The sequence below is a fragment of the Mus musculus genome, chromosome 11, assembly GCF_000001635.26.
Source record: "Mus musculus strain C57BL/6J chromosome 11, GRCm38.p6 C57BL/6J".
Taxonomy (NCBI): domain Eukaryota; kingdom Metazoa; phylum Chordata; class Mammalia; order Rodentia; family Muridae; genus Mus; species Mus musculus.
Window position 1 is genome coordinate 29222060 of NC_000077.6, and position 26657 is coordinate 29248716.

General features: G+C 39.2%; 1 protein-coding gene across 2 annotated transcripts in view; it reads right to left on the reverse strand.

Annotated features, from left to right (window-relative positions):
• The window catches only part of Cfap36 (cilia and flagella associated protein 36), a 28400-nt gene extending 3142 nt beyond the window's left edge, over nucleotides 1–25258 (reverse strand). The window contains exons 1-9 of one of the 2 annotated variants that reach the window (NM_025740.3): nucleotides 24956–25213; nucleotides 23027–23091; nucleotides 22000–22101; nucleotides 12299–12413; nucleotides 8527–8614; nucleotides 7849–7900; nucleotides 3798–3900; nucleotides 685–824; nucleotides 375–524 (exon numbers count right to left, since the gene is read on the reverse strand). In NM_025740.3, coding sequence (NP_080016.1) covers nucleotides 375–524; nucleotides 685–824; nucleotides 3798–3900; nucleotides 7849–7900; nucleotides 8527–8614; nucleotides 12299–12413; nucleotides 22000–22101; nucleotides 23027–23091; nucleotides 24956–25070 — 930 coding nt within the window. In that variant the 5' untranslated portion in view covers nucleotides 25071–25213. Of the gene's footprint in view, nucleotides 1–374; nucleotides 525–684; nucleotides 825–3797; nucleotides 3901–7848; nucleotides 7901–8526; nucleotides 8615–12298; nucleotides 12414–21999; nucleotides 22102–23026; nucleotides 23092–24955 lie in introns of both variants that reach the window. The other variant, XM_030245800.1, reaches the window with a different exon arrangement.
• Between the last annotated feature and the right edge of the window lie 1399 nt (nucleotides 25259–26657).

Below are 26657 nucleotides of genomic sequence, written 5' to 3' on the forward strand. Positions count from 1 at the left end.
TAAGGGCATTTTCAGTAAAACTAAGTCAACAACCAAGTTACTTCAAGTTTCTTGAATCTTTTCCTGGAGAAGCATTGAGAAGGTGATGGATGGGGTATGGATAGACCATTGCAAACATTTCAGATGGCTGAAGTAAGACACACATACTGACCCTAAGGAACTCAGCAAGAGAAGTCAATAAAAATGTATAATGAAATGATTTTTTCTACCTCACAAAATTCTCATCTAAACTTCCCTGAGAGAAGACTTAGTTGTTGACTGGCTCATGGTTAATTTGAGTACATCAACCAAACAAAATTCATTGGAGGCTTTCTTGCACAAACAAAAACCTCTTCCCATGGCCTTCATACTTGATATACCAAAACTAGCCGTACCTCTGCCTCCCTGGTAGGCTTTCCTTTTTGCTCAGTATTCTGGATCTGCTTTGTCCTCGTATCCTTTCTCATGGACAGCAGCTTATCTCTCTTCTGCTTGAGATAATGCTCTCGTTGACGTAACTCTTCTGTTCCAAGTGCTGACAAATTCTGGTTCAGATAAGAGAAGGGATTGTCTATATTCATTCACACAACACGTGACCAAGACATCTAATGAATCAGTTCTAAGTTCCAAGATCATAACAAAGACAAGTGTATGACTTTGCATGGTTCCTAGTGCCTTGTTCATAGTAAATTAGCTTTCACTTACTGCTATTGGTCCTTCCATGCTTGCATGCTCTAAGCCAGGTATCTTCAAACCTTTTTGTGTGAGGGAGGAAGTTTCAGGCAACAACTCCATCTTTCTTGCCAAGGGTTGTACTGACTGATTAGCAAAATGCACTTTAACTTCTAGTGGTAAACAATGAGACCAATTAAGATATTATAACCTGTAATTCTTATAATTAAGATACAAGAACTACACTATTATACAAGACATAGGTACTTCATAATTCAAACAGCACACTGATCCCCTACAAATAACATCTTTGGTTTCCAAGCTTGTTTCCAAGTAATGTGACTCTACACTTCAAGAACTACTTTAAAACAGATTTTCTTTTACATAAGGTGCCAACAACAATAGCTTGATGGTGATAACATACTAAAAGTAACTACCAGTGCACTAAGAAAATGTAAACATTTCTAAAGCAAGCAGAACCTTCAAAGCATTTGTAATATAAGCATTCCATACTGTGAGATCTGTGCTACGAGGTATGATTAACAGTCTCATTGCTTCTGTAGTCTATTTTCTATTAGAAAATTAGGTGATGAAAGAAGACTGGCAAGAGGACACACTGGCCACTCAGCATGATGATCTCAGGATGCTTGTTCATATTCTGCAACTTGTTCTCTGCCCACGTGTACACAGTATACAGTGGCACATATACACATACACAGAGCTTGCGCTCTCTCTCTCTCTCTCTCTCTCTCTTTCTCTCTCTCTCACGCACACACACACACAAGTAAATCATTTTTAAGGGCCTAGGGCTTAGGAGATGGTTTAGTGAGAAAAGTTCTTGCTGTGAGCCATGAAAACTCTTATTTTGGATCCACTACACATTTACAAAGCTAAGCTTGGCTGAAGACAACAACCACAGAGACAAATGGATCTCAGGAGCTTGCTGGCCTGAGAGACACTGCCTCAAACAAGGTGAGAAGCAACAGAGGAAGACACCTGACATCAACCTCTGCCTTCTACATGTGCAGGAATGAATGAGCATTCACATGTGTGCACACAGACATACATAAGCCACACATGCACACCAAAAAATAAAATAAAAACATTTTTAATTTAAGTACACATGGTCTGCAGAAGGAAACAGTGAGACATGGAAAGACTAAAAATGATACAAATAAGTAAAACCATGAAGGAAGACCATGGTACACACCTCAAAGGATTAATAATCCTGCCAGATGTGTAAAACCAGAAAAGAAACTTGACAAGGATCACTGCTGCACACAGAACAGATTGGCTGCACTGCAAGGAGACTAGAGAAAACCGTTGCAGGCAGAGGACCAAAGGACCTATTGAGTTTAAATAATATTGTTGTTGCTAATATTCAAACTAAGTTAAAATGGCCATTCTTAGTAGAGACTATTTGACTCTAAGTGCTCATGGAGCCACAGAACTGGAAATGTATTCATGCATGTAAGCATGTGTACTCAACTCATGCACTTACACACCCAGGCTTTGAATATGTTAGATATGTGGACATACATGCTCTCAAACCTAGAAAAGGAACACATGTGAAGTCAAAATACCTTAATTTTCCTGTTTTTTTAAAGAAATTGTCAGAAAGCCTAACCCATTTCTGGCAACTCCATCAGAGAACAAATCTTTGTATTAATTTCAGTAGGATCCAAGGGAAGACATGAAAAAACAAGTCAAACACTTTGATTCTTTTAAAATTAGGACTTCTCACTAAGGTGCCATCACTTTGCATAAAGTGATCTACAGAACATCAGATATGCCAGTTTTACAAAGTACTGAAAAATTAAAGAGAGATTACTTTTGAAATTATTTGCTATTTGTTTTGCTTTTGATATATAGACTATTTTGTGTAGTCTGTGATGAAGTTTTGTTTTTTCTTGTTTTTATGTGTTTAGAGGATTGAGATGTAACCTTGCCAGGCCTGGAACGCACAAATGTAGACCCCACTGGCCTCAAACTGCCCTCCCTCTGCCCGGTGAGTGGTAGAATTAGAGTACACTACCACATCTGGCTGTTTTATTTTTCAGGCACAGTTGTCATGTAACCTACACTAGGCATGAACTCTCCATGTGACCCAGGATGGCTTTGCCTCCACAGACATGTGTTACCATGCTCACTTGAAATTCTCACTTAGGCACTACAGAGCAAATTTATTCAAATTATATCAGATACAAGCTTTAAACAGTACATGGAAGCCTGTATAAACACAAGGTTAAATCTGGGTCACACATTAAAGCACCGGAAAATATCTAAAGCAGGAAGTGCTACATATATGATTCAGATGAACTCATTTCTACTTACAAACTAGAACATGAGAAAAAAATGATCAGACATAATAAAAGCACAGAAAGGAACTTTATAAGCCGTTTATATTATATCTGTTAAACCTGTTCCATATTCCTGGCAAGTTTAAGATTACAGTTCCTTCAAAATGAAGGAATACTGTAAGAAAACTGAGATCAGAGGGAACTTTCACAAATGTCTCTACAATTTAAAAAGCCAGGTGAGGTGTGGTGGCCTGTGCCTTTAATTCCAGCACCTCACCAAGCTAAGGCGGGTGGATCTGAGTTCAAGACCAGACAGTATAGAAGAAAATAGTATTTAGGGTCTGAAGTCACAATTTCACCACTTTAAGGGCTCAGAAATCTTGTAAAGTCACATTCTTGAATTTCTAATTTAGATAAAAAGAAAAAGTAAGAAAAAGTAAAAAGATGTATACATATTGAACAAGTTCATCTGCTAGCATTTCCTTTACTTACATATTTTCTAATTAAACATCTAGAAAAATGGCTGCCTCTTATTATCTAGTCCTACCTTAATTTTTAAAGTAATTTTAATAATATCCCACACCAAGTTGCACTTCCAGCACACAATATGTTATTATATGCTATTGGCATTGTACAAACAATGGTGGCTCCCTCAAAGAGAAGTGTTTATTACTCTCTAGATTCCAAACTTCACTTAGAAATGTGGAAATGACATTTACTTCAAGCTGTGTATTTCCTACCTAACAAATAAAACTTGGAAAGAACTTTAAGTACAAAAAAAACCACGTTCTGGAGCATAGCATTCTCAGTGTATAGATGTCAGTGCACATTATACCGCAAGCTTACCTGAGGGTGGCTGTACAAAGTGTTCACCATCCCCTTGGGAATTACTCATTTTTTCAGCTTCACTCGTGTATACTGGCAGTTCTTCCATTTTAGCCTCTGATGACTTCCAGATTCCATAACATAATTTAAAAAGGAAAAAAAATAATGTTGATTAATTCAGTAGTTAAAGTACCCAAAGATGTTATTTAAAACATTACTATCACTGAACTAGATAATGAGCAGGAGATTCTATTTTCCCGTTTTAAAGATGTTAACATTTTATAGCTCCTACTTAATTTTTTTAGATTTATTTTTATGTGTATTTTTCCTATGTATATGTTATATATACTACATGTGTGTCTAGTGCCCACAGAGATCAGAAGAGGGCATCAAACAACTTGGAACTGAAAATTCAGATACTTGTGAGCCACTGTGTGGGTGGTGCAAATTGAATTTGGCACTCTGGAAGAACAAGTACTCTTAACTGCTGAAACATCTCTCCACCCCTATACCTATTTTTTGAGGCAAGTAATACCCTGTTTCAAGTCATGCAGTACTAATAACAGTAGAATTTGGTAGTTAGAAGGAACTAGGTAGTCATGTGACTCAAAGCAAGCCATCAAAATATACAGAAAAATAAAACCACTGATTTAAATTTTTTTCTAAATAAAATATGTTATGAATTTGTGGCTTAGAAATTTTAATTCTTTTTTCATTAAGAATAAAACAAAATCATTTTTAGCTCTTTAGGTGACTCACAGATTTTTTTTTTTTTTTGGTTTTCGAGACAGGGTTTCTCTGTGTAGCCCTGCCTGTCCTGCAACTCCTGTAGACCAGGCTGGCCTCGAACTCAGAAATCCACCTGCCTCTGCCTCCCAAGTGCTGGGATTAAAGGTGTGCGACACCACGCCCAGCAACTCACAGATTTCTAAATCTGGTTACTGAGTGACAGATAATTGGAGTTCATTATGTCAGCATATGTATTTTCATGCTTTTAAATTTCATAATGTTCTCAAATGAAAACAACTGTGCATACCTAAAGTATGATATTCAAGAAACAATATTTGCATATAAAATGAAAAGTTAAGATCGTGTCCTCTCATAATTTTATAATCTCTTAACACCCTATAAGCATGCATGCTCTCTACATCAGGAACAGTGGGGTTAGGCAGGTTTGTAAGACTGTGGAATACAAGGATATGTCATGGTTTTAGGGGACAGAGAAAAAGGAAATGACTTTTCAGTGGTTTGTGTTGGGTTCCCTTTTCCCTTCCGAGAAATAGGGAGAAATTTGAGGCAGAGAGCCAGAAAGCAGGAGCACGGAATGAGCTTTGTCTCCTTTGCTAGAGTCACACTTACCCTACCCTTGCACAGAATAGGCACTTACAGAAATGGTTCTGAACGGACGCATATAGACCAAGCACTGTGATCCTGCTTCATAATGAAGCCTATGCTGAAAGCCATGCCTGCTATTTCAATATAATAAAAGGAAAGGAAAAATCTCCTAATTTTCTTTGCATACAGGAAACTACAGGATTTGTTTAGTTTTCTTTGGTAGAGTGAACATAGATAAGTCAGAACTCCAAAGAATAGTAGGAGCTTTGTGGTGGTTTGAGTAATAATGGCCTCCATAGGCTCTCTGAATGCTTGGTTCCCATTTGGTGGCTTTACTAGAGGAGATGTCACTTGGGGTAGGCTTTGGGATTTTGAAAGCCTACACCAGGTCCAGTCTTATTCCTTGCCTGCTGCCTATGGACAAGATGTAAGTTCGGCTTTTGCTTGGGCACTATGCCAATCTGCCTGCCTGCTGCCATGCTCCCTCCATGATGGCCATAGACTCACCCTCTGAGACTGTAAACAAAGCCCCAGTTGATGCTTTCTTTATAAGTTGCCTTATAAAGTCACGGTTGTCTCCTCACAGCAATAGAATAGTAATAAAGACAAGCTGTAGTGGAGGACTAAAATGAACTTTATACAGAATTCTCTAATATAGTATATGAGTGGTAATACTATTTTTGACATGATACTCTGGACCTTTACTATGAAAAGCAACCAGTATGTTGCTCAACTACTATATAATTAACTTTCTTTTTCCTTCCCCCCCTTTTTATTATTTATTTATTTATTTATTTATTTATTTTTGGTTTTTCAAGACAGGGTTTCACTGTGTAGCCCTGGCTGTCCTGGAACTCACTCTGTAGACCAAGCTGGCCTCAAATTCAGAAATCCGCCTGCCTCTGCCTCCCAAGTGCTGGGATTAAAGGTGTGTGCCACCACTGCCAGGCTCAGTAATTACTTTCTAAGAATGTATAAAGTAACTCTTGTAAGAAATTATGTATGGAGCCAGACATGGTGGTAAACACCTCTAATCCCAGCACTTGGGAGGCAGGGGCATGCAGATGTGAGTTAAGGGCCATCTAGGACTACATATTAAGACTCTGTCTCAAAAAAACATAAACAAAACAAAGTATCATTTTCTTACCCTGTGTCTGCAATACTGACCTGCCAGTCAAGATAAGCACTCTGGTGAAACAGAGGCATGACTGTTCTGGTTGGATCTAAACCCACTCCACAGGAAGGAATTCATGCCTGATAAAATAATCCTCTTCAAAAGTCCACACCTAGGGAACCTACTCGTATCTTCCTGGTAAAATGGACAAGTTGTCAAATACAGCACTGGTTAATGCTGCTCTCAGTCACAGAAGTGTTTTGGTTTTTGTTTTATTAAGGATTTATCTTGATTTTACATGTTTGAGCATTTTGCCTGTATGTCTGTATGTATGTCTGTATGTATGTATGTATGTATGTATGTCTGTCTGTCTGTCTGTCTGTCTGTCTGTATGTATGTATGTATGTATGTATGTATGTATACTGTGTCCATGCCTAGTATCCATGGAGGCCAGGAAAGGATGCCAGAAGAGATTCCCTAAAACTGGAGTCACAGTTCTGAGCCACGAATGGTGCTTGGTACTGAACTTGGGAAGTCTGTCAGAGGAACAAGTGTTCTTACCACTGAGCCATCTCTCATGCCCTGGGGTTCTTTCTGCAAATAGACAGTACTTAATGTAGAAGCATATGGCTAGTCCTAGTACTGAGAATAAGTGACTATTCAGTGTTCAACCTGAAACAGGATACCTGTATCATACTGCCAACCCCATCCCAAGGCTCAGAATGTAAGAGCTGGAGAACAGGGAGGAGTGCTGTGAAACTGTCTTCTAGATATAATTCGGCTGCTGCACGCAGGAACTCTCAGCAAGTGTGGTCATCTCAGCAAGTCTTGCACAAGAACAAATCAATATTCCAGCATGCAAAAGTGGAAGGCTCATGAGGACCTAGCCCTAAGTGAGGAGCTAAGGACAGTTAATGATTACTGGGTGTCATTTTCCCCCATTGGTGTAGTAGCCCATTATGCAGAAAGTAACCTCACACCAATGCTTATGTAAGCAGTCCTAATTAAACTCATGAAATAGGGGGCTTGTTAAGAAGAAGGGGCTTAGAGGGAGGGGGTCAAAGAAGATAAGGAGGTGAACATGATCAAAGTACATTACATTCGTGGGGGAAATTGTCAAAAAAAAAAAAAAAAGTAAACTTTTTAAAAATGGACTGGGAAGACTGCCCAGTGCATAGTTCTTGCCACATAGCATGAGGACCACAGCTTTCATCCCCAAAACAGCACATATAAGACAGATGTGCGTGGCAGCTAACCTTCAATCCCTGAATAGAAGATGCAAGTTGTATTCGGATCTGAGTTCAGCAAGAGACCATGTTTCAATGTAATGTAGAGAGAGATTGAAGAAGTCATCTAACATCAACACACACACACGTGTGCAGATACAAGCATATGTGCTCACATATGTAAACATTCATACATGCACACAAAACACACAACCTGCACAGACCAAAAGTTAAAAGGATAAAAATTTAAATATAAACTTTGACTTTCCAAGAAAATCTGACTACTCTGAGGAGTTCTCTAGAAGCTTAGATGTTAACAGTAAAAGACAGATGTAAACTTAGAGAGTGGCAATGGCAGTAAGATGCACTTCTGCTGCATTTATATCCCCATAAGCACCTGCTTTTTTCGTTTCCTTTCTTCCTCCTGGTCATATTCTTCTTTTGATTTTCTGAAATATAAAAAAAAAAAAATTAAACGTTAATCGGTTTGGTGTGGCCCTGGCTGTCCTAGAACTCCCTATGTAGATCAGCTTACCCTTGAACTCACACGATCCACCTGCTTCTGCTGCCCTAATGCTGGGAAGAAAGGTTTGCACCCCTACTGGCTGGCTAAAAAGTAAATTTTCTTCTTCATCAAAGAATAAATAAACAGCATGTTAACCTGACATTATAGTATAGGCAAAGTTATCCACTGGACTGATCCAGGATAAGTGATATAGAAATACTTTTCTCCTAATTAAATATAATACAAATTGGACTTCAAACATGAAAATCTAAAATGTTCTAAAACAAGAAACTTTGGCTCATCAGCAGAACATTCAAAATGTAATGTGTAATGTTTGAATTCCAAATTTTCTGGTTAGGGTTGCTCATCTGTGATCTGTGCAAGTATTCCAAAATCTGAAACATTCATTCCTAAGCATTTAGATAAGAGTCACTCACTCAAGCTGTGTATACATGCCCCCCCCCAAAAAAATCATTTTGTCGGTAGTATTTTCTAGGGAAAAGTTCAAATACATTCAGATCATATACAACACTACTAACATTTCATTTAAAAACAGTTGAAAATGCATACCTGAGGACCTCTCTTAGAATTTTCATCTCTTCCTGTTCAAGGTCACTGACCACATCTGCACCATCAGTTAAGCAGTCAGGTAACACACCTGTTCAAAACCAAACACCACATGGAAGACCATCAACTCAACTGAAACACTCTTCACACTGTTATGGACCATGGGTACAAATTAGTTTACAATGTATCATTTTTAAAAATTCCAAGCCTTGTTAATTATCTTCTGCTTAACTTCCTTACATTTTAGGGATTAAGCTCAACAAAAACCAGTCTTGATTTTAGCTACAACTATCTCTCAGTGATAACTTGTGTTTACTATCTAAAATAGCAATGATTGGAACCAATATGTAGCTCAGTGGTTGAGCCCTTAAAAAGCATGCATGGGCTCAACTCCCAGGACCAAAAAAAATAAGTTTTCTTTGACCTCTACATCATGGAGGCACTCATGTTTTCTCTATCTAGAGATTGACCTATTTCTGTCTCTCACACACTATTAATTTTTAAGAAAATAACTTGAAAAAAACTGTATGCCAATAAAAATAATATAGACATTATGGTCTTCCATTGTCACACTCCATCTGAGGATATCCTACTGATACCACTTAGCCAGAGTTAACAGTGTGCTTTTAAAGGTGAGCCTTAAGTGAGGTTACAAAACAAAATGGTGCTTTGTTAGAGGGAGTTTCATGTTCTCCATTTGAACTGTGATGCTAGTGAAAAGGCCCTGCTTACTATGTGCAGTGACAGCATGTGCTAAACTTGTGCTGAACATAAAGATCAATGATACTATCTCTGCCCTTGAAGCATGTTCAGTATTGGCAATAGCTTTAAATCACAATTGTGCCAACCTCCACCTTGCATTCCCCTCAACCCAGAAAACAGAAATTCACAGGAAGTAGTTTTAATTGTTGGTTTAACTGACTTCTACCTCCCTGATAAGGCAGGCTCATTAGAAGTGTCCATCTCTGTGTACTACAGCAGGAAAAGAGGGCACCTTTATTTTACTCTCCATTTCTTTATGCAAATACATATACAATAGGATTCTAGATTAGCTCTAAAGTAGTTTATCATTACAGTTCCCTTGATGTTCATCTGCATTTGGGGCTAAACACTGTACTGAGTTAATAGTCATTTGTAAAGAAAGAGCAGAAAAATGCATGTACTCTTCACCTGGAAACCACAGCACAGCATCACACCAGAAAAGTCACACCTGCAAACTCATCACTCTGAAGCATAATTTTGCACAGCCAAAAGGTATAAAATCATTTTCCTCCTAGCAACCTTTCTATGGAGAATTAAAAGCAGTAAGTAACAACGCAACTGTACGAAAGAAATCCTTTAAACCATCAAAATGCATTTTCTCCAAATTATTTGAGAACAAAAATCCAGAAAGCCTTTGAATTTTTCTTACAAAACATAAAATTTCCAAACATTCTGTTTTGAATACAATCAACACTGATCTACTACTCAGCCCTGGATGCAAATGTTAATTTAAATTTAGACATAGAGCAAACTGCCCATATTGTGGGCTGACAGCAGTAATTATCCCACATCATCCATCCCTTCTCCATTAAGCCTGATTCTATGCAGTCATCAGGCAGCCATCACTGAGAGATCAAACGCTCTCTCACCTCAGAAAAGTAGCACTTGATAGCTTAAGTCAAGTTATCACAATGGTCCCAACCCCTTCCAGTTTAAGGCCAGTAACTTGACCCTGAGCAATAGGGCCTGAGCGAAGGCTCTTGGAGGGCTCTCATGAAATGTTATCTTTCTTACAAAAAGAAATTCACACACAAAAAAATTCCTTTCCTCACAAAACACTGAGTTTGCATTGGAAGCAGAAGAGGCTGGTAATGTCAGAGTATAAATATGGCAAGTGTCAGAGGCCTTGAAAACATCACTGAGCACTAGAGTGAACAATTCTGAACTTGTCTTCCTATTTGAACTTCATCTGAGAGATTGTGCTAGATAGTTTTATAGCAACTTGACACAGGCTAGAGTTAACTGAGAGGAGAGAATCTCAATTTGAGAAAATGCTAAGATCTGGCTGTAGGACATTTTCTTAATTAGTGATTGATGAAGGAGGTACCAGCCCATTGTGGGTGGTACCATCCCTGGTTCTATAAGAAAGCAGGCCGAATAAGCCATGAAGAGCAAGCCAGTAACCCCTCCATGGCCTCTGCCTCCAGGTTCCTGCCATGTTTGAGTTCCTGTCCTGACATCCCTTGATGGTGAACAGTATTCTGGAAGTATAAGCTGAATAAACCCTTTCCTTCTCAACTTGCTTTGTTCATGTGTTTCATCACAGCAATAATAATCCTAACTAACAAGACAGAGACTGATGTCTAACTGGTCACACCATTTTCACTGGCGTGCACTATTACTGGTGATCTGAAGCATGAAGCTAATACAACCGCAGAAGTATTTGTTCTCTGTTTAAAAAATCAAGTTTCCTTAAATGCCAAACTGGAAAACTACAGTCCACTGGTCAAGTGCACTGTTTCTTTTATTAAACATTGTCCTCTCAAAACAAGCCTTACAAATGCAAAGCAGTTATCCCACAGAACAAATTAAAGCATAGTTTTGGGAGTATTGAGAATAGAGGACTTCACAAAACAAAGAATGGAAAAACAACAAAAAAGACACTCTTCCAAATGATTTACTTCAAAGTAACCACACTGTATCACACTCTTCCCAGTCAGGGTAGTCTCTTAACAACAGACAACGACTCTAGGACCCACTGTGAAAAGGAGCTTAACTTTAAGGCACAGCTAAAGTAGTGGCTGGCTTCAAAGGTTAAGGCTCACATGGCCACAAATCTACAACATTCTGATGTTTGTCTCATATCCACAGAATCCTTATTTGTTGGGGCTGGTGAGATAGCTTGTGACCTAAGTTTTATTCCTAGGACCCATTCCTAGAAGCTATCCTCTGAGCAACACATGTGCACCATGGCAGAGATGTTCCTCCCCCCAAATAAAAACAGGCCTCACTTACTGCACATTCCACACCCTTAAAAGCAAACTTCACAACTAAATATAGCTCCCATACCTTCACAAAAACATCAAAGAAACAATCTTGCTGCCAGACTTGTAAAGTGCTGGCCTCTGCTGTGGCCAGGATCAACAGCTCCAGTAACACCTGGAAAACTGCTAAAGATACAGGTGACCAGGTCTCACCCTAGACCCATAACAGCTGACCCAGTGCTTACTGACACCTGAGAACCATTTCCTACTAAGGTCTTAATAATGACAAGCAGAAGAGTAGTCACCTGCTCATAACAGCAACAGCCACTCGAGACATTAAACTTAACACAGTGGCTGGGCAGAAAAGCAAGATCTCACAAAACTTATAAAGCATTAGTAAATCAAATTGTCTTCTTTCTTTGAGATGCCACATGCTAAGTTAGGAAACTTATTTTCTTAAATCCTCTTTTTTAAAACCTTTTTTCTTTTTCAAGATTTATTTATTTTATAAGTATACTGTAGCTGTCTTCAGACACACCAGAAGAAGGCATTGGATCCCATTACAGATGGTTGTGAGCCACTATGTGGTTGCTGGGAAATGAACTCAGGATCTCTAGAAGAGCAGTAAGTGCTCTTAACTGCTGAGCCATCTCTCCAGCCCTTCTTAAATCCTTTACAAAGACTTTCACGTTTGAAATAAATGGATAAAAGGTAGCTTACTATGTTTAAGACTGTTAGAATTTAAAAAAAAAAAAACACTTCAAAAACAAATTCAGTTAGTATTTAGATGCCTAACTCCAGCATTTTACCATTCCTCTCCTGGATTATTCGGATGGCTTGAAGCTGCATTTCAATGTTCTTCTGGACCATCATTGCTTTAAAGATAGTAAAATCTTCTGCTGCCAACACAGGCTGCAAAATGGCCTGTGGGAGGAAGTCTAGAGGTTAAATGAAGATTTAAGTTTGGAAACTATTTAACCCACATTGAAATCATCATTTCCACTGAAAAGCAGCATATTAATTCATGAATGTTACATTATTATTATGGTTAGGTGACTCAAGTAGACAATCTTAAGATTAAAAACCACAACAATAGGGTTTTATTATGTAGCTCTGGTTGGCCTCAAACTCCTAATTCTCCTGCCTTGGCTTTCTGTGGGGATCTGTTGAGATCACAGGGTATACAGCTATACCCTGCTAAGACTTTTTTTTTTTTTTAAGCCTTTAAAATAGGGTTCTCTAGAGCTACCTCATTCAACCTGCAAGCTTCCAGGAGTCAGATAGCAGACTCCTTTCCCAAACCAGCTAGTGTTAAATGGAACACACAACCATCTGGTTTACATTTCTAACGTTGTCATCTCAGTATCCAAGTGTGATTTTCACACAAAATATTTGGCTTCTATCCTATCTCCTGACATTTACTTTGGGTTTAATTCAGGAAATAAACAAATAAAAGATGAAGTCTTATAAGCAAAAAATATATGTATGTTAAATATTATACTACAATAGATTAGGAATTATGAAAAGTCAAAACTGAAAAGTATAATAAATGAAGATTAAAAGAGGCTGGAGCAATGGCTCAATTATAAAGAGCACTACTGCCCTTGCAGAGGACCCAGGTTCAAGTCCCAGCACCCACATGGTGGCTCACAACATCTGTAACTCCAATCTTAGGGGATCTGACACCCTGTTCTGAGGGCAGCAGGTACACATGTGGTATAGACATACATACAGGCAAAACACCCTTACGTGTAAAATAAAAATAAATAAATCTTTAAAAAAATAATAAAAATATCTATCATTAGATTACATACATAAGTATGTCCTTAACTGTTAGCAATGTTACATATTGCAAAGAACAAAACAATTCCCAAGCTAATTAATAAGCAGAGTAAGCTTTGAAGTGCATGGAAACACCCAAAGGAAGCACTCAGAAGGTCTTAGCAGAATCTAATTTTCAGTTCTACCTAAGATGAATGGAAAAGCTGACCACACAACATCATGCAGAGGTAACTCAGAGTGTACTGCTTACTACAAGGCAAAGGCAATGTTCTCACAAAGAGTACCAGACCAGACACTTCACCAAAGAATAACACTTGAAACAGATGAGCCCTTCCCCTAGCAACCAGGCCAACACATTCTAGATGTGCAGTGTAACAAATATAAAAAAAGCAAGAGTGGTTCTCAGTGGCATCTACAAGGAGCACACTATGAAGAAAAAATTAAAATGTTCCCTTAAGTCGCCTGGGTTTTCATGGATCTCAAGGCAGGGAATGGCAAACATGAGCTGAGACTGCTAAAACCAATATGGGTGGGTAGCTTCTGTCTGAGTCCCCTTTTGGGGGTTGGGCTTCCTGACCTATTACTAACAACAAGTACTTTATCCAACTTAAAAATGGCAATGCTATTTCATTTAATTTTTGGCCTTTTGAGACAGGGTCTCACTCTGTAACCTAACTTGGCCTCAAACTCAATTATAATTTGCCTCCTGAGACAAAGTATTGGGATTACAGGTCTGAGCCACCACACCCAACTATGGGCACTGCTATTGATAGCAATGTGTCAAACAAATTTTCTAGTAGCTAGTTAGAGATTGAACTTGTAATTGTGACCTCTGACCTTACTTAATAAATCCAAGAAAAAAATGATTGTTAATAAAGAATATTCCTGAGCCCTATTTATCAGACATTAAAAACTATAATCTTTATAGGATGAGTGTCCACGTATCTCCAGATTAATTCTTAAAACATTAAGGTTTCCAAAACATTGGCATATTAAAGAAGGAAAAGAATCTTGATATCAAAAGACTACATCCAATGAAACTATAGGCACTAGTGGCTCTATGACGCTGGATATTATTTAATCCTTAGTATCGATAAAAATAACATAGCATTTATATAGTGTTTCATGGACTCTAAGATTCTGAAAAGTAGTAAAATCGGACATTGTTTTGTGTGTCACTTAGAAAAAACTACCAATTAAATAAAACTTTTAATTATACAAAACAATCTCATTTTAAATATATTATGATATAAGAAATGTGTCTCTGGGGCCTAGAGAGATGACTCCACAGTTAAGAGTACCCAGATTCAATTCCAAGCACCCTTATTATGGCTGACAACCATCTGTGAGTCCAGTTCCAGCGCAGCCAATGCCCTCTTCTAGCCTCTGCAGGCACTGCAACATGGGACACACACATAAATCTTTCTTAAAACTTTTGCTTCTGAATAAAACAAATATAGTAACAACTGTCTCACAAAATATTAAATGAAGTAGCATTTTATAATCTGAAAAGTAAACATAAAAGTAATTGTTCTGGTCTTTTTTTAAGTTTTTATTATTTGTAATTGTGTGTCTGTGTATGCGAGTACAGGTATCCCTAGAGGCTAGAAAAGTGAGAGCCCCCTGGAGCTGGAATTACAGTTGTTGTAAGCCATTTAATGTGAATGCTGGGAATGGAATTTGGGTCTTCTAGAAGAGGTCTCCACTGAACCAGTGTTCTGATCCTCTAAATGCTTGTTGAAATTGACAGACCCAGCTAAGAAAAAGCCAATCTGGGCTACATAGTGAGTTTGAGAACAGCCTAGACTACTCAAGACCCTATCTCAAGAAGACAAAAATAAAAAATAAAAACCACAGCTAACACCATACTTAAGAATTCCCAGTAGGATCAGATAAAAAAAAAAAAAAAAAAAGATGTAAGGAGGGCTATCATATCACTGTTGAACAATAAACATTAAAAAAATACATACTTAAGAATTCCCAGTAGGATCAGATAAAAAAAAAAAAGATGTAAGGAGGGCTATCATATCACTGTTGAACAATAAACATTAAAAAAATAATGAAGAAATATGTAAACAACTCTGTGCCCAAACTTGTTGACCACAGTTTGCCAAACTCACACTATGATATAAGATGATATGAACAGGTAAATTTATTCATTATGCCTACTTAAAAGGTTAATCAGCCAGAGAGTAGTGGCACATGGCTTTAATCCTAGCACCCAGGAGTCAGAGGCAAGAGGATATCTGTGAGTTTGATGCCAGCCTGGTTTACAAGATAAGTTATAGGACAGCCAGGGCTACACAGAGAAACCCAATCTTGAAAAACCAAAATGAAGAAAGAAGAAGAAAGGAAGAGGAAGAGAAAAAGGAAGAGGAGAAAGAAGAAAAGGAGGAGGAAGGGGAAGGGGAGAAAGAAAAAATAATTGGTAACTGTACAAAACAGAAAAAGTCAAGATGAGTTTAAAAACAAATTCCACCTAACATATGAGCAGATTATACTACCTCTCTCCGATCTCTTCTAGAATACTGAGGCAGAGATAATACATACCAACTCATTACCTGAGGCAATAGTACCCTAATCCTAAAATCAGACAAAGACTTTACAAGAAAGGAAAAACTAAATGTCAGAGAATTTTAGCAAACTGAATTCAACAATGTATAAAAAGAATTACATAGCATAACAACCTGGGATTCTTTTCTCATTATTCAAAGTAGATCAACATTTAAAAATAAGTCACTATATCAGAGATTAACAGACTGGAGACTGCTATTGATCTTATCAATAAACATAGAAAAGAGCTTTAGTAGTTGGGGAGATGGCTCAGTGGTTAAGAACACTTGGCTGTTCTTCCAGAGGTCCTGAGTTCAGTTCTTAGACCAACATGGTAGCTCAGGACCATCTATAAAGGGATCTGCTGCCCTCTCTGGCAAGTAGGTGTCCATGCAGACACAGCATCCCTACATTTAAAAATAAATGAGTAAATAATTAAAAAAAAAAAAAATAAGAGCTTCTGATAAAATTTGACCACCACTCATGTATTTAAAACATAGCAAACCCTTCTCAGCAAATGGAAATAGGCAGAAGTTTCCTCACCCTTGTAAAGATCATCTATTTTCAAAAAGAAAAAGTGTATGTGTGTACAAACTTGTATAAGTTCATGAGCATTATATGCATATAGGTGTCTATGGAGGCCAGAAAAAGGTGGCTCATATTCCCTAGAACTGGAGTTATAGATAGCTATGAGCCACTCTATGTGAATGATGGGAACCAAACTTGGGGCCTCTGCAACAGAAATGAGTGTTGGATAGTCTCTCCAATCTCAGCACTTGGGAGATGGAAGCAAGAGGATCAAGTTCAAGGTCATTTTCAGCTACACAGTGAATTGGAGACTAGCCAGGGACACATGAGACATTCTAGGCCATTCAGGGGCCTGGAAAGACAACTCGATGAGTAAGAGCACTGTCTGGATTCCGATTTGGTTCCCAGAACCCACATGGCACCTCACAATTTATCACTCCAGTCCCAGGGGATCTGATGCCCTCTTCCGGACTCCATGGACACAAGTCATGCACATGGTACACAAAGATACATGCAGGTAAAACAGACACATGAAAAGAAATTCAAAAGCAAAAAGGACATTTGCCATGCATATCATTTTCCATTTGTTAAGCACTAGAGCAGATTTGCATACTAATAATATGGGTGTGCTTATTTTACAAAAAGAATCAATCATTGCTGAATGTTTGATACTAGAGGACATACAACTTCAGGATCTTTCAGAATTGGTGAACATTTTGATTTTATAATCATCAATGCTGAGAATACCACTCCACATAAATAAGTACTACAAATGGCCCAAGGACCATTAGGGCCTATTTCAGAAGTTGTTGAAAATTCTACCCTAATTTCAAGCCAAAATTCATTCAACAATGTTTTTATGAAATGTGAAACTGCAACTCTAAAGCAATCTTTAAAGTCAAACACTTTAAAACAATAAAATCTGACAATAGACTAATTTGATATGCTAAGAAATAACAATAAAAATATTTTCTTTCTATAAACTATTATATTTCTATAAGCGCAGTGATAGTCTATTGACAGTAAAGATACCACAATTCATAACATACAATAGTCTTCAATTTGGGCAAGGTGTTTGAGGCAAAGTGTTTGACAAAGTGTTCTATGATGGTGCACAGCCTCATACAAAGTGCAAAGTAAGCACTTTCAGGTTTAGAATCCTGGCTATAGTAAAGCCTTGTGCTATAGCTCAGCTTCACACAGCCATAAACACTTCAGTTCAGAAAACTTTAATATTGCCAACATTTCAAGACCCTGCACAATCAGTTACAGAGGTCTCAACTCACTGCTGGGAAGCAGTGTGGCCAAACAGAACACAAGCCTTGGATACATACTGTAACTAATGTAAAAGCTTCTAAAAAGTCTACAGACCACAGACTATGGCCTCCAGTTTAGTGGTTTTATGGGACTCCTGAGTGTGTGAACAAGTGAGTCTATGATTTTTGTGACAATTCTTGGGCTCTTTTCAAAACTTCTGTTGATTTTTCTTGTCCAACTTTGATGTGATAGTTTTTGTTTTCTTATTACATTTTATTTTGTTATTTAAAAAAAAAAGGAAGGAAGGAAGGAAGGAAGGAAGGAAGGAAGGAAGGCAGGCAGGCAGGCAGGCAGGCAGGCAGGCAGGCAGGCAGGCAGGCAGGCAGGCAGGCAGGCAGGCAGGCAGCCACTAGGGTGGATGTGAACAACTGAACTGTCTCTTATACCTGCTAGGAGAGGGAACATCAGTTTCCTCCAATAGATCAACTAACAATGGACCAGCCACACCAGGACAGGCTCACCCATGTTCAGGAGTAGCTGGCCAACACATAATGAACTCCACAGATTTTTTTTGTGTGTGTGCTTTTATTTGGTTACAGTTTGGTAGAGGTTTTGTTGGTTTGTTTTCTTTCTTGGTGTAATTTTATTTTGTTTTCTTGGTTTGGGGGAGGGGGGTTGTTGGTTTTGAGAAAGAACTTAAAGATGGGTGGATAGGAGGGGAGAAGAACTGGAAGGACTTGGGAGAGGGGAAGAATAGGATTAAAATATATGTAAATTTAAATTATAAAAAATTGCCTTAAATTATAAAAAAATAATTTAAAAATGCTATGAAATAGAAAGAAGAAAGAAAGAAAGAAAGAAAGAAAGAAAGAAAGAAAGAAAGAAAGAAAGAAAGAAAGGAAGGAAGGAAGGAGGGAGGAAAGGAGGAGAGGAGGGGAGGGGAGGGGAGGGGAGGGGAGGAGAAGAGAAGAAGAAAAGAAAGGTTATTGTCAAAAGCCAGGGACTAGGTCAGGAGGAAAAAATATGTGAAGCCAGAAAACTTTATTTTCTATGATAATGTGATTGTGGATATATGAACAGTATATGACAAAACGACAATTACAGAACACAAAGTGTGAAATAATGTATCAATCTTGGTTCCATAGTATGTCAAACATATTACACTAATATAAGATCTTAAGAAATGAAACATCCATTCAATTTTCTATAAACATAAAATTGCTCTAAAAATAGTCTATTTTTTACATTAATTAGCACTCATATATAATAGTGTTATGCATGCTTCTGGAAATTAAATGAAAATACTATATATATACTATTATGTATATATATTATATATGTGTGTATATATATATATATATATATATATATATATATATATATATATTCTTAATAATGCCAGTCACTAAAATTAAGCATGACTTTCCCAAATTATACTGAAATGCTTTTGCAACTATTAGTTTCCCTCTGACAAAAGTAAAGTAAACCCACTAAAACATGAAAACAAAACAAACTTCTATTCTTTGCTATATAGAAGTCCCTGGCTTTTGCTATACTAAACCTATTTATAACCTTTATATGCACACATACATACACACACACACACACAATCACAATCACAAAATCACAAGTTTTTACAAGTACCATATAAGAGAAAAGCAAGCTGTTACAGGTGAGCTGGATAAGGCACTCTCGCAGAGCCTGATGGCCTAAATTCAATCCCTAGGGCCCACGTGGTAGGAGGACTGACTCCACCAAACGGTTCTCTGGCTTCCACTTATATGTGAGCACGTACAAAATAAATGCAAATATACATAAAGAGGGATGCTGCTTTGTTTTGTTTTATTTTATTTTATTTTATTTTATTTTATTTGGTTTGGTTTTTGGTTTTTGGTTTTCAAGACAGGATTTCTCTGTGTACCCCTCACTGTCCTGGGACTTGTTCTCTAGACCATGCTGGCCTCAAACTCAGAGACTCGACTGCCTCTGCCTCCAGAGTGTTGGGATTAAAGTTGTGGGCCATCACCTTCTGCCTGTTTGGGTTTTTTTTTAAGGCACGTTGTTTTGTTTTTGTTTTTGTTTTTGTTTTTGTTGGGAGGGGCATGTATTGTGTGCATGTGCATGCACATGCAAGCTTTTGTTTTTACTATTTACCACCTCACTGGTATAATGCTTACCACACTTGCATGCTAGGACCAGTGTTCCAGGCCTAATGATATTTGAAATGAGCCAAAAGCACTCTTCAGCAAGTCCCCCTTAGCAGTGCAATTCAGTGAAAGCAGCAGCTAGTTTAGAAAATCAACACCAGATCAAGAAAACACAAAATACCTCCTAAACTACTCATGTTCCTTAAGCTGGATTTTAGGCACCCAGATTGGCGTACTAGAACCCACTTTCTGATTTCATGTGTGAAAATGCTGTGACTGGGAAGCACTCATCACAGTGCTCTAAGATGCATTTCAGGAGTACTGACAGTCCAGCGCTGAGTCACTGCTGCCGGTCAGCAGCAGGTGGCTGAGCTTGTTCTACAGAGAACAATGCTGACTGGTCCACAGAAGATTGAACCCATGACCCTCGCCTGTCAGCACACTGCTAATCAACCACCAAAATAGCCACAGCTAATTAAGAAGTACTTCAATTTACTTAGAGACCACTTAACACACAATAGGCATTATACTAAAAGTTTGACATACATAATCACTTAAGGTTCACAAAAACTCTTCAAAGGAAATACTACTGCAAATGTTGTATCCTGAATCTTTCAATATTTGCTGAAAGATGATGGGCAAAGACAGTATTGCAGTTATACCCTTTTAATTCCTTTGGGCTAAGAAAGGGATAGTAGTGTACTGAGAGGGCTGTACATTCTAGAGTAAGGGGTGTCATGGTAGTTTGAATATGCTTGGTCCAGGGAGTGGCACTATTAGGAGGTGTGGCTTGTTGAGATAGGTATGGCCTTGTTGCAAGAAGTGTGTCACTGTGGGGATGAGCTTCCTCCCTGAAGATGTCAGTCTCTTCCTCATTACCTTCAGATCAAGGTATAGAACTCTTGGCTCCTCCAGCACCATGTCTGCCATGCTGCCATGCTTCCTGCCATGATGATAATGGACTCAACCTCTGAAAGTGTAAGCCAGCCCCAATTAAATGTTGTCCTTTACTTATAAAGTTGCCTTGGCCATGGTGTCTCTTCACAGCAGTGGAAACCCTAATTAAAACAGTTAGTATAAGCAAAGCCAGGTGCACACATACTTATGAGGGGCCTGAATGAATGACAGTACATGACATATTAAAGAATTATAAAAGGACAAAGCTGAAAACAGAGCCTAAGGTAGCAAACTAGGCAATCCCCATTGACATCTTACTAAACAAATGTAGTCCATTTACTAGAAGACAGGAAACAAAACGAGCAAGGACATGAACGTGGACTGCCTAGGATGTATGTTCACAGCAGTGCCTGCTTCTATTTCTCTGATTTAGTTTCTTCAGTAATAGGTTGAAGCTAAATGGTGCCAAGAAGATAAAGTGAGATAACACCAAGAGATGTCTAAAGTATCAGTTAGGGAACTGAGCAAGGTGATTGACCCCTGTAATCTAAAACTTCCGAGGGTAAAATAGGAAAAGTATGAGTTCAGGACCAACCCTAGCTACACAATGGGTTTGGAGCTGACCTGAATTACACAGCAAGTCCCTGTCTCCACTCCAAATAAATAAATAAATAAATAAATAAATAAATGTTTTAAAAGCCTAACAATTCACAAGAACGTTCAATAAGCATTTTCTTTAATGTACCTACTAACCATTCGCCCAGTACTGCAATCTAAAGAGATAAGAAACCCAGTTTTATGAAGAGGTGATGAGATGGCTCAACAGTTAAGAGCACTTGCTGCTCCTGCAGAGCCAGCACCCAGATGGCAGCTCACAGCTAGCCCTAACTTTCAGAGGGACCAAATCCCCCTTCTGGCCTTCACAGGCACCAGGCATGCACAGCTGTGTGCATACATACATGTAGGTAAAATGCCAATTCACATAAAAAGAAACAAAAATAGTTCCACAAGGAGGCTCCAGAACTAGAGACTGCACATTTGTTACAAATAGAAAAAGGGCAACAACAGAATCATCAGGGTCCTACAGAAATGAAACCACACATGGATAAACTTTGTGATCTCAGAACTCTGGGATCAGAAAGCTTATTTTTAATTCCATCAGATCATATTATTTCTTAAAGTGGTTACGAGTGAACATGTCAGGTGACTGTGTCCACCTCACACAATGTCTAATTTGCTTAGTGTCTAACACTTCTTATATCTCCACAATCGAACATATTTTACTTAAAGAACGCCGTGACTCCTTGTTACATCTTAATATTAACAGAGTAACACAAAGCTGACACCTGTGATGTGCGCGTCTTCGCCAGAGGGGACGTGCACGCTTCTTGAAACTGATCTTCATTAATTCCAATCTCTTTGAGGTAACTTTCTAACAGCTTTTCAACCTAAAAGGAAATGAATTAACCTTTATAATGTACATAGGAAAATTCTAATTGTCATTCTGCCTGTTTAGAATGCTCTTTGGAATTACCATTATACAAGACACAGAACTAATAATGTCTTTCACCAATAAATTAACAAGGAGAAGGTTTTTTTTTCTTGAAAAAAAATCACATAAAGTTTAATTTCCTCTGCCAGAATTATGAAGGTGAACATGGTACAACTCCTCTACCCATTGTCTTCTTTTTAAAATATGCAGAGGCTCTTAAAACTCCCAAGACAACTATATATCAGGGAGCACAGCACTGGCCTAGAGGCCCCAGCTTAATAAAAATGTAAAAGCGAAACATCCGCATAGCTACAATAAATCATTACTTACGTCTAAAACAGAAGAGACAGAAAATCATTTAAAAAGATGCTCATGGAAATGACAAGGTTGAGAAAACTGTTAGTACTGTTGTAGGAGGAAGAACTCCTATAATGAAGGCTGCAGGGATGGTGTGGCAAGTAAGAGCACCTGTGCAGGTCCAGAAGACCCAGGTTCGATTCTCAGCACTCACACGGTGGCTCACAACCATCCATAACTTTAGTTACCAGGAACCCAAGCCCCTCTTTTGACTACTGTGAGAACAGGTACATACATAGTGCACATACATGCAAAAAAAAAAACACCCATACACAAAAATAAATAAATCTTAAAAACAATTTCAAAGAATTTTAATTTAAAAAAGCAATTTTTTCACAATCTTAAAATCAATGAAAAGAGCCAGTGTGTTGGCACACACCTTTAGTCCCAGCACTGGGGAGGTAGAGACACATAAATCTCTGTGTGATCTAGGCCAGCCTGGTCTACACAGTGAGTTCCAGGCCAGTCATGACTGCATAATGAAGCCCCATCTCAAACAACAAAAATCAGGGGGAAATACTCACCAGCTCTTTGTATTCTTGATGGATTTCTGTGTAGGTTAATTTGCTTTCTTCTTCATCATCAAAAACTAGATTTATAATAATAAAACAGTGTAAAAGAACAAATCATTTAATTAAGTACAAATATAGAAATCTTATAAATGTCCTTGCAGGCACCTGTTCTCTCTCCCCTTCCACCATGTGGGTTGTGGGTTGACTCAACTCATCAAGTTTACCAACACTCTTGCCCCTAAGCCATCTTCTCAGTGCCTTTATTTTTAACATTTATGTACCTGCACTTGACACTTTATATTTTACTCTTTACTTGTGCACCTTCTATGGTAGACTGTAAACTTTTTAAGGATAGCATATCTATCCCCAGTGTCTGCTCTAAGATAACTCAGTGAATACTGAAAGGTTAATATCACAGAGCTGTCCAAACTAATCGTTAAGCATTCTGAGGCAGAGAACAGCACATTGGCAGCCCCACATCAGTGAGGTATAAAGTTATTCCAAGTGTTCTGACTTCAATTCTTTTTACATTGCATTTGGTCTCTGTGACACTTCTCATGCATTCAATACAAATACTAATTCTTTTCAGTTCTAAAACTACATCATTGTGGTGTGTTTGTAAGCCCTAGCTTTGCTTCTCTGTAAAAATGCACAATCAGCTGTTACTACCGAGATGTAGCCACTCTTGACACCTGTGGATGGATAGAAGGCATACCATACCCCACACAATTTCTATTAAGGATTTAGTCTCAAAAATACATGAAAATCAGTGGGAGACATAATCCCTCTTGCAGGAGGCCAGGCTATCCCCATGATTCATCAACCTTTTAACAGCACTCTAAATTCTACAGGAACACAAGTCAATTGCTTTGCTTTCTGATCCTTCATAAAAGCTGCCTACCAAAACACTTAACTCGTGTTTGAACTTTAACAGTTAGAATAAAATAAAAGGTTCAGTGATCAAACAACATTCTTTCTTTACTAGATTCATAGAATTTTGGGTTTGAGAGAAGTCTTGCAAGACAATTCAGGATAAGAACCCTCTGTTAGCTGAATCTCAAACAAGCTGCATTGCAGTACAGTCACTGTCGAGTGTATGCAGATACTTCAAATGCCTGGGAACCCATTAACTTTTCAAGCAGGCCACCTCATCCTAGAAAAGTGTATAAAAGATTCCCTTCACTGAAATGTGTTCTCTGCAGCTGTGAGTCAGTATTCACTCACCCCAGCTCTATTGCACCGATCTTTACAAAAAGTCTGTCCCCCTAACCTAAGACACAAGTTCAGACGATATATATTGCTACCCTCCAAGTATTGCCTAGGCAAAAAAAAAAAAAAAAAAAAAACCAAGATAAAGGTTGGATAGGACATCGTTTGTGATTGCTTCTCTATGAACAGAGTCCAATTCGTCTTATGAACTCGGATATGAGCGTGATATGAACCGATCAGAAAGCACTGATGCTGGTCCTTCAAAAGAATGCCACATTTGTATATCTCGTTTGTTAGAAAGCTCTTCCTCCCCATCGCCTGCTTTGGTCCTGCCGGAGTAATCGAATGCCCCCCTTTGCAGATAAAATGGCCAGAGTGAATTTGTCATTTCATAGGCTGAGTCCACAGGGCGACATCTCAGGGGTCAGAAGGAACTCGAAGAAAAACGACGTTTTCCCCAAATAACTGAGGAAGATGCTGGTTACCCAAACAGTCCACTTGCGCGGGGTAGAAAGATACGGGGTGAAGTGACAGGCCGAACATGGGATTAAAGTCTAATGTCTTCAGGACAGGCGCTCGGGCAGAGTGGGTGAAAAGTCTTGGTGAGCAATTTCACGTCTGCAAACAAACGAGCCACTCGGGAAGGGATGTACGTAATTCCTTCTACAAAACTGTCCTAGGCCCGGCAGGCAGAGACAGTAATATTTGGCTTGTTCACAGTCTGGTTCTTACCTTCGCATTTCTGCTCCACAAAGTCCAAGATGGGGATAGACCAATCCGGGCCCCGCAGGAACCCAGCGATGCTCTCCACCACCCATTCCACTTCGTCCTCTTCTTCCGCAGCCATCCCGCTCGCACCCGGCGACGCGGACGCCTAGGCCGGATTCCCCCAGCCCTGTCTGGCCTTTCGGCCGCAGGAAGCGACGGAGAATGCGGGCAGCAAGGTCCCCGCAATCGCCGGGCCCCCAGGTTAGACACCACAAACCAGTTAACGTAAAATGGTCGCTATGACAACGTACGCAGCAGCCCGGAAGTGAGGCCTGAGTCCTGAGCTCCTGGAGGGGGGGGGCTGGATTAGGAACGTTTCCTATTGGCTAGAAGAGAACGGGGCAAACGATAGCCCTCCACTCATTGGCCCGTAGTTGCTAGGCTGAGAGCAGACGCGCGGGCATTGGCTACTGCGCTTAGAGACGGCGTTCGCGCTCCCGTGTGCGCGCGGCCCGTCTCAAAATGGCGTGCTGAAGGCGTGGCTTCCCTGAGGACCTCCTCCCACCTCATCCCTAGCGGTCTTCAGACCCCCTGGCCCTTGAAAACAAAATTGAGAGAAATATGCTCTGTGAGGTTTACTGATTGATTCTGCAAGCCGTTTGCTTGCTGTCTAAGGATGGGTCTAAGCTTAGTTAACAACAACTAAAATTAGGACAAGTATAAAATCAGTTAATCTCCATTTAATTAGGCTTTCATAGACAGTATTTAGAAAGTATCAAGGTTGCTCTCTTCCTACTTAAGAGCCAGAGGACTCCCAAGAATCTTATAACTAGATGTGGTGGCCTACACCTTTAATCCCAATACTCCTGATAGCCACAGGCAGACAGACCTGAGAGTCCCAGGCCCACCAAGGCTATATAATGAGAGTGGTGAGGAGCTGGAGGAGCAGACTCTACAACTTCAGTTTCATGAAAGTGGAAGTGGAGGACTCAGTGAGAACCAGAGGTGACTGTGTGTTGGGCCGACAGCACAGTACCAGGTCTGGTTGAGGGCAGGAGCTACATACAGCAAATGTTCATGGAAAGCTCAGGAGGAACTAAAGGGGTATTAGAGGCAGAGGACCCTGAAGATCTCAACGTTTCAGTGGTTCTCAACCTTCCTAATGCTGCAGCCTTTTAATACAGTTTCTCGTATTGTGGTGACACCCAACCATAGAATTATTGCATTGCTACTCCATATTGTAACTTTACAACTGTTGTAAATCTGGTGTGCAGGATTTCTGATCCGTGGCCCACAGGTTGAGAACTATTTCAATATATACTAAAGCTGTTGATAGAGGACCCAGCTCTCAAGTCAGCAATTAGTATGTTAGCTAGTTAATCTTGTCTTCTGTCCAAGAATTTCCTTATGGACGAAAAGGTCATTTCTGTGGGGATTTGTCTTGTCACCTGTCTCATCATTGAAGTCTCTGAGGACCACAAAAGCTGCTGAGCCACAAAAGTCATCAAAGGGGCTCCAGGCCCCTCCTTGCTGCCCAGCCTATGGCTCCTCAGGAGCTGTCCAAAATGGCGGTATCACAACATCTCAGCCTACAGCCATCATAAGAGCCGTAAGAGTGGTCCACAGTGGCACACTGCTTTTCTCACCTCATCGGGAGCTGCCCCTCAGGAGCTGTTCATAATGGCCACACTTTTCATGCCTCAGCCTACAGCTTTCATGAAGCACC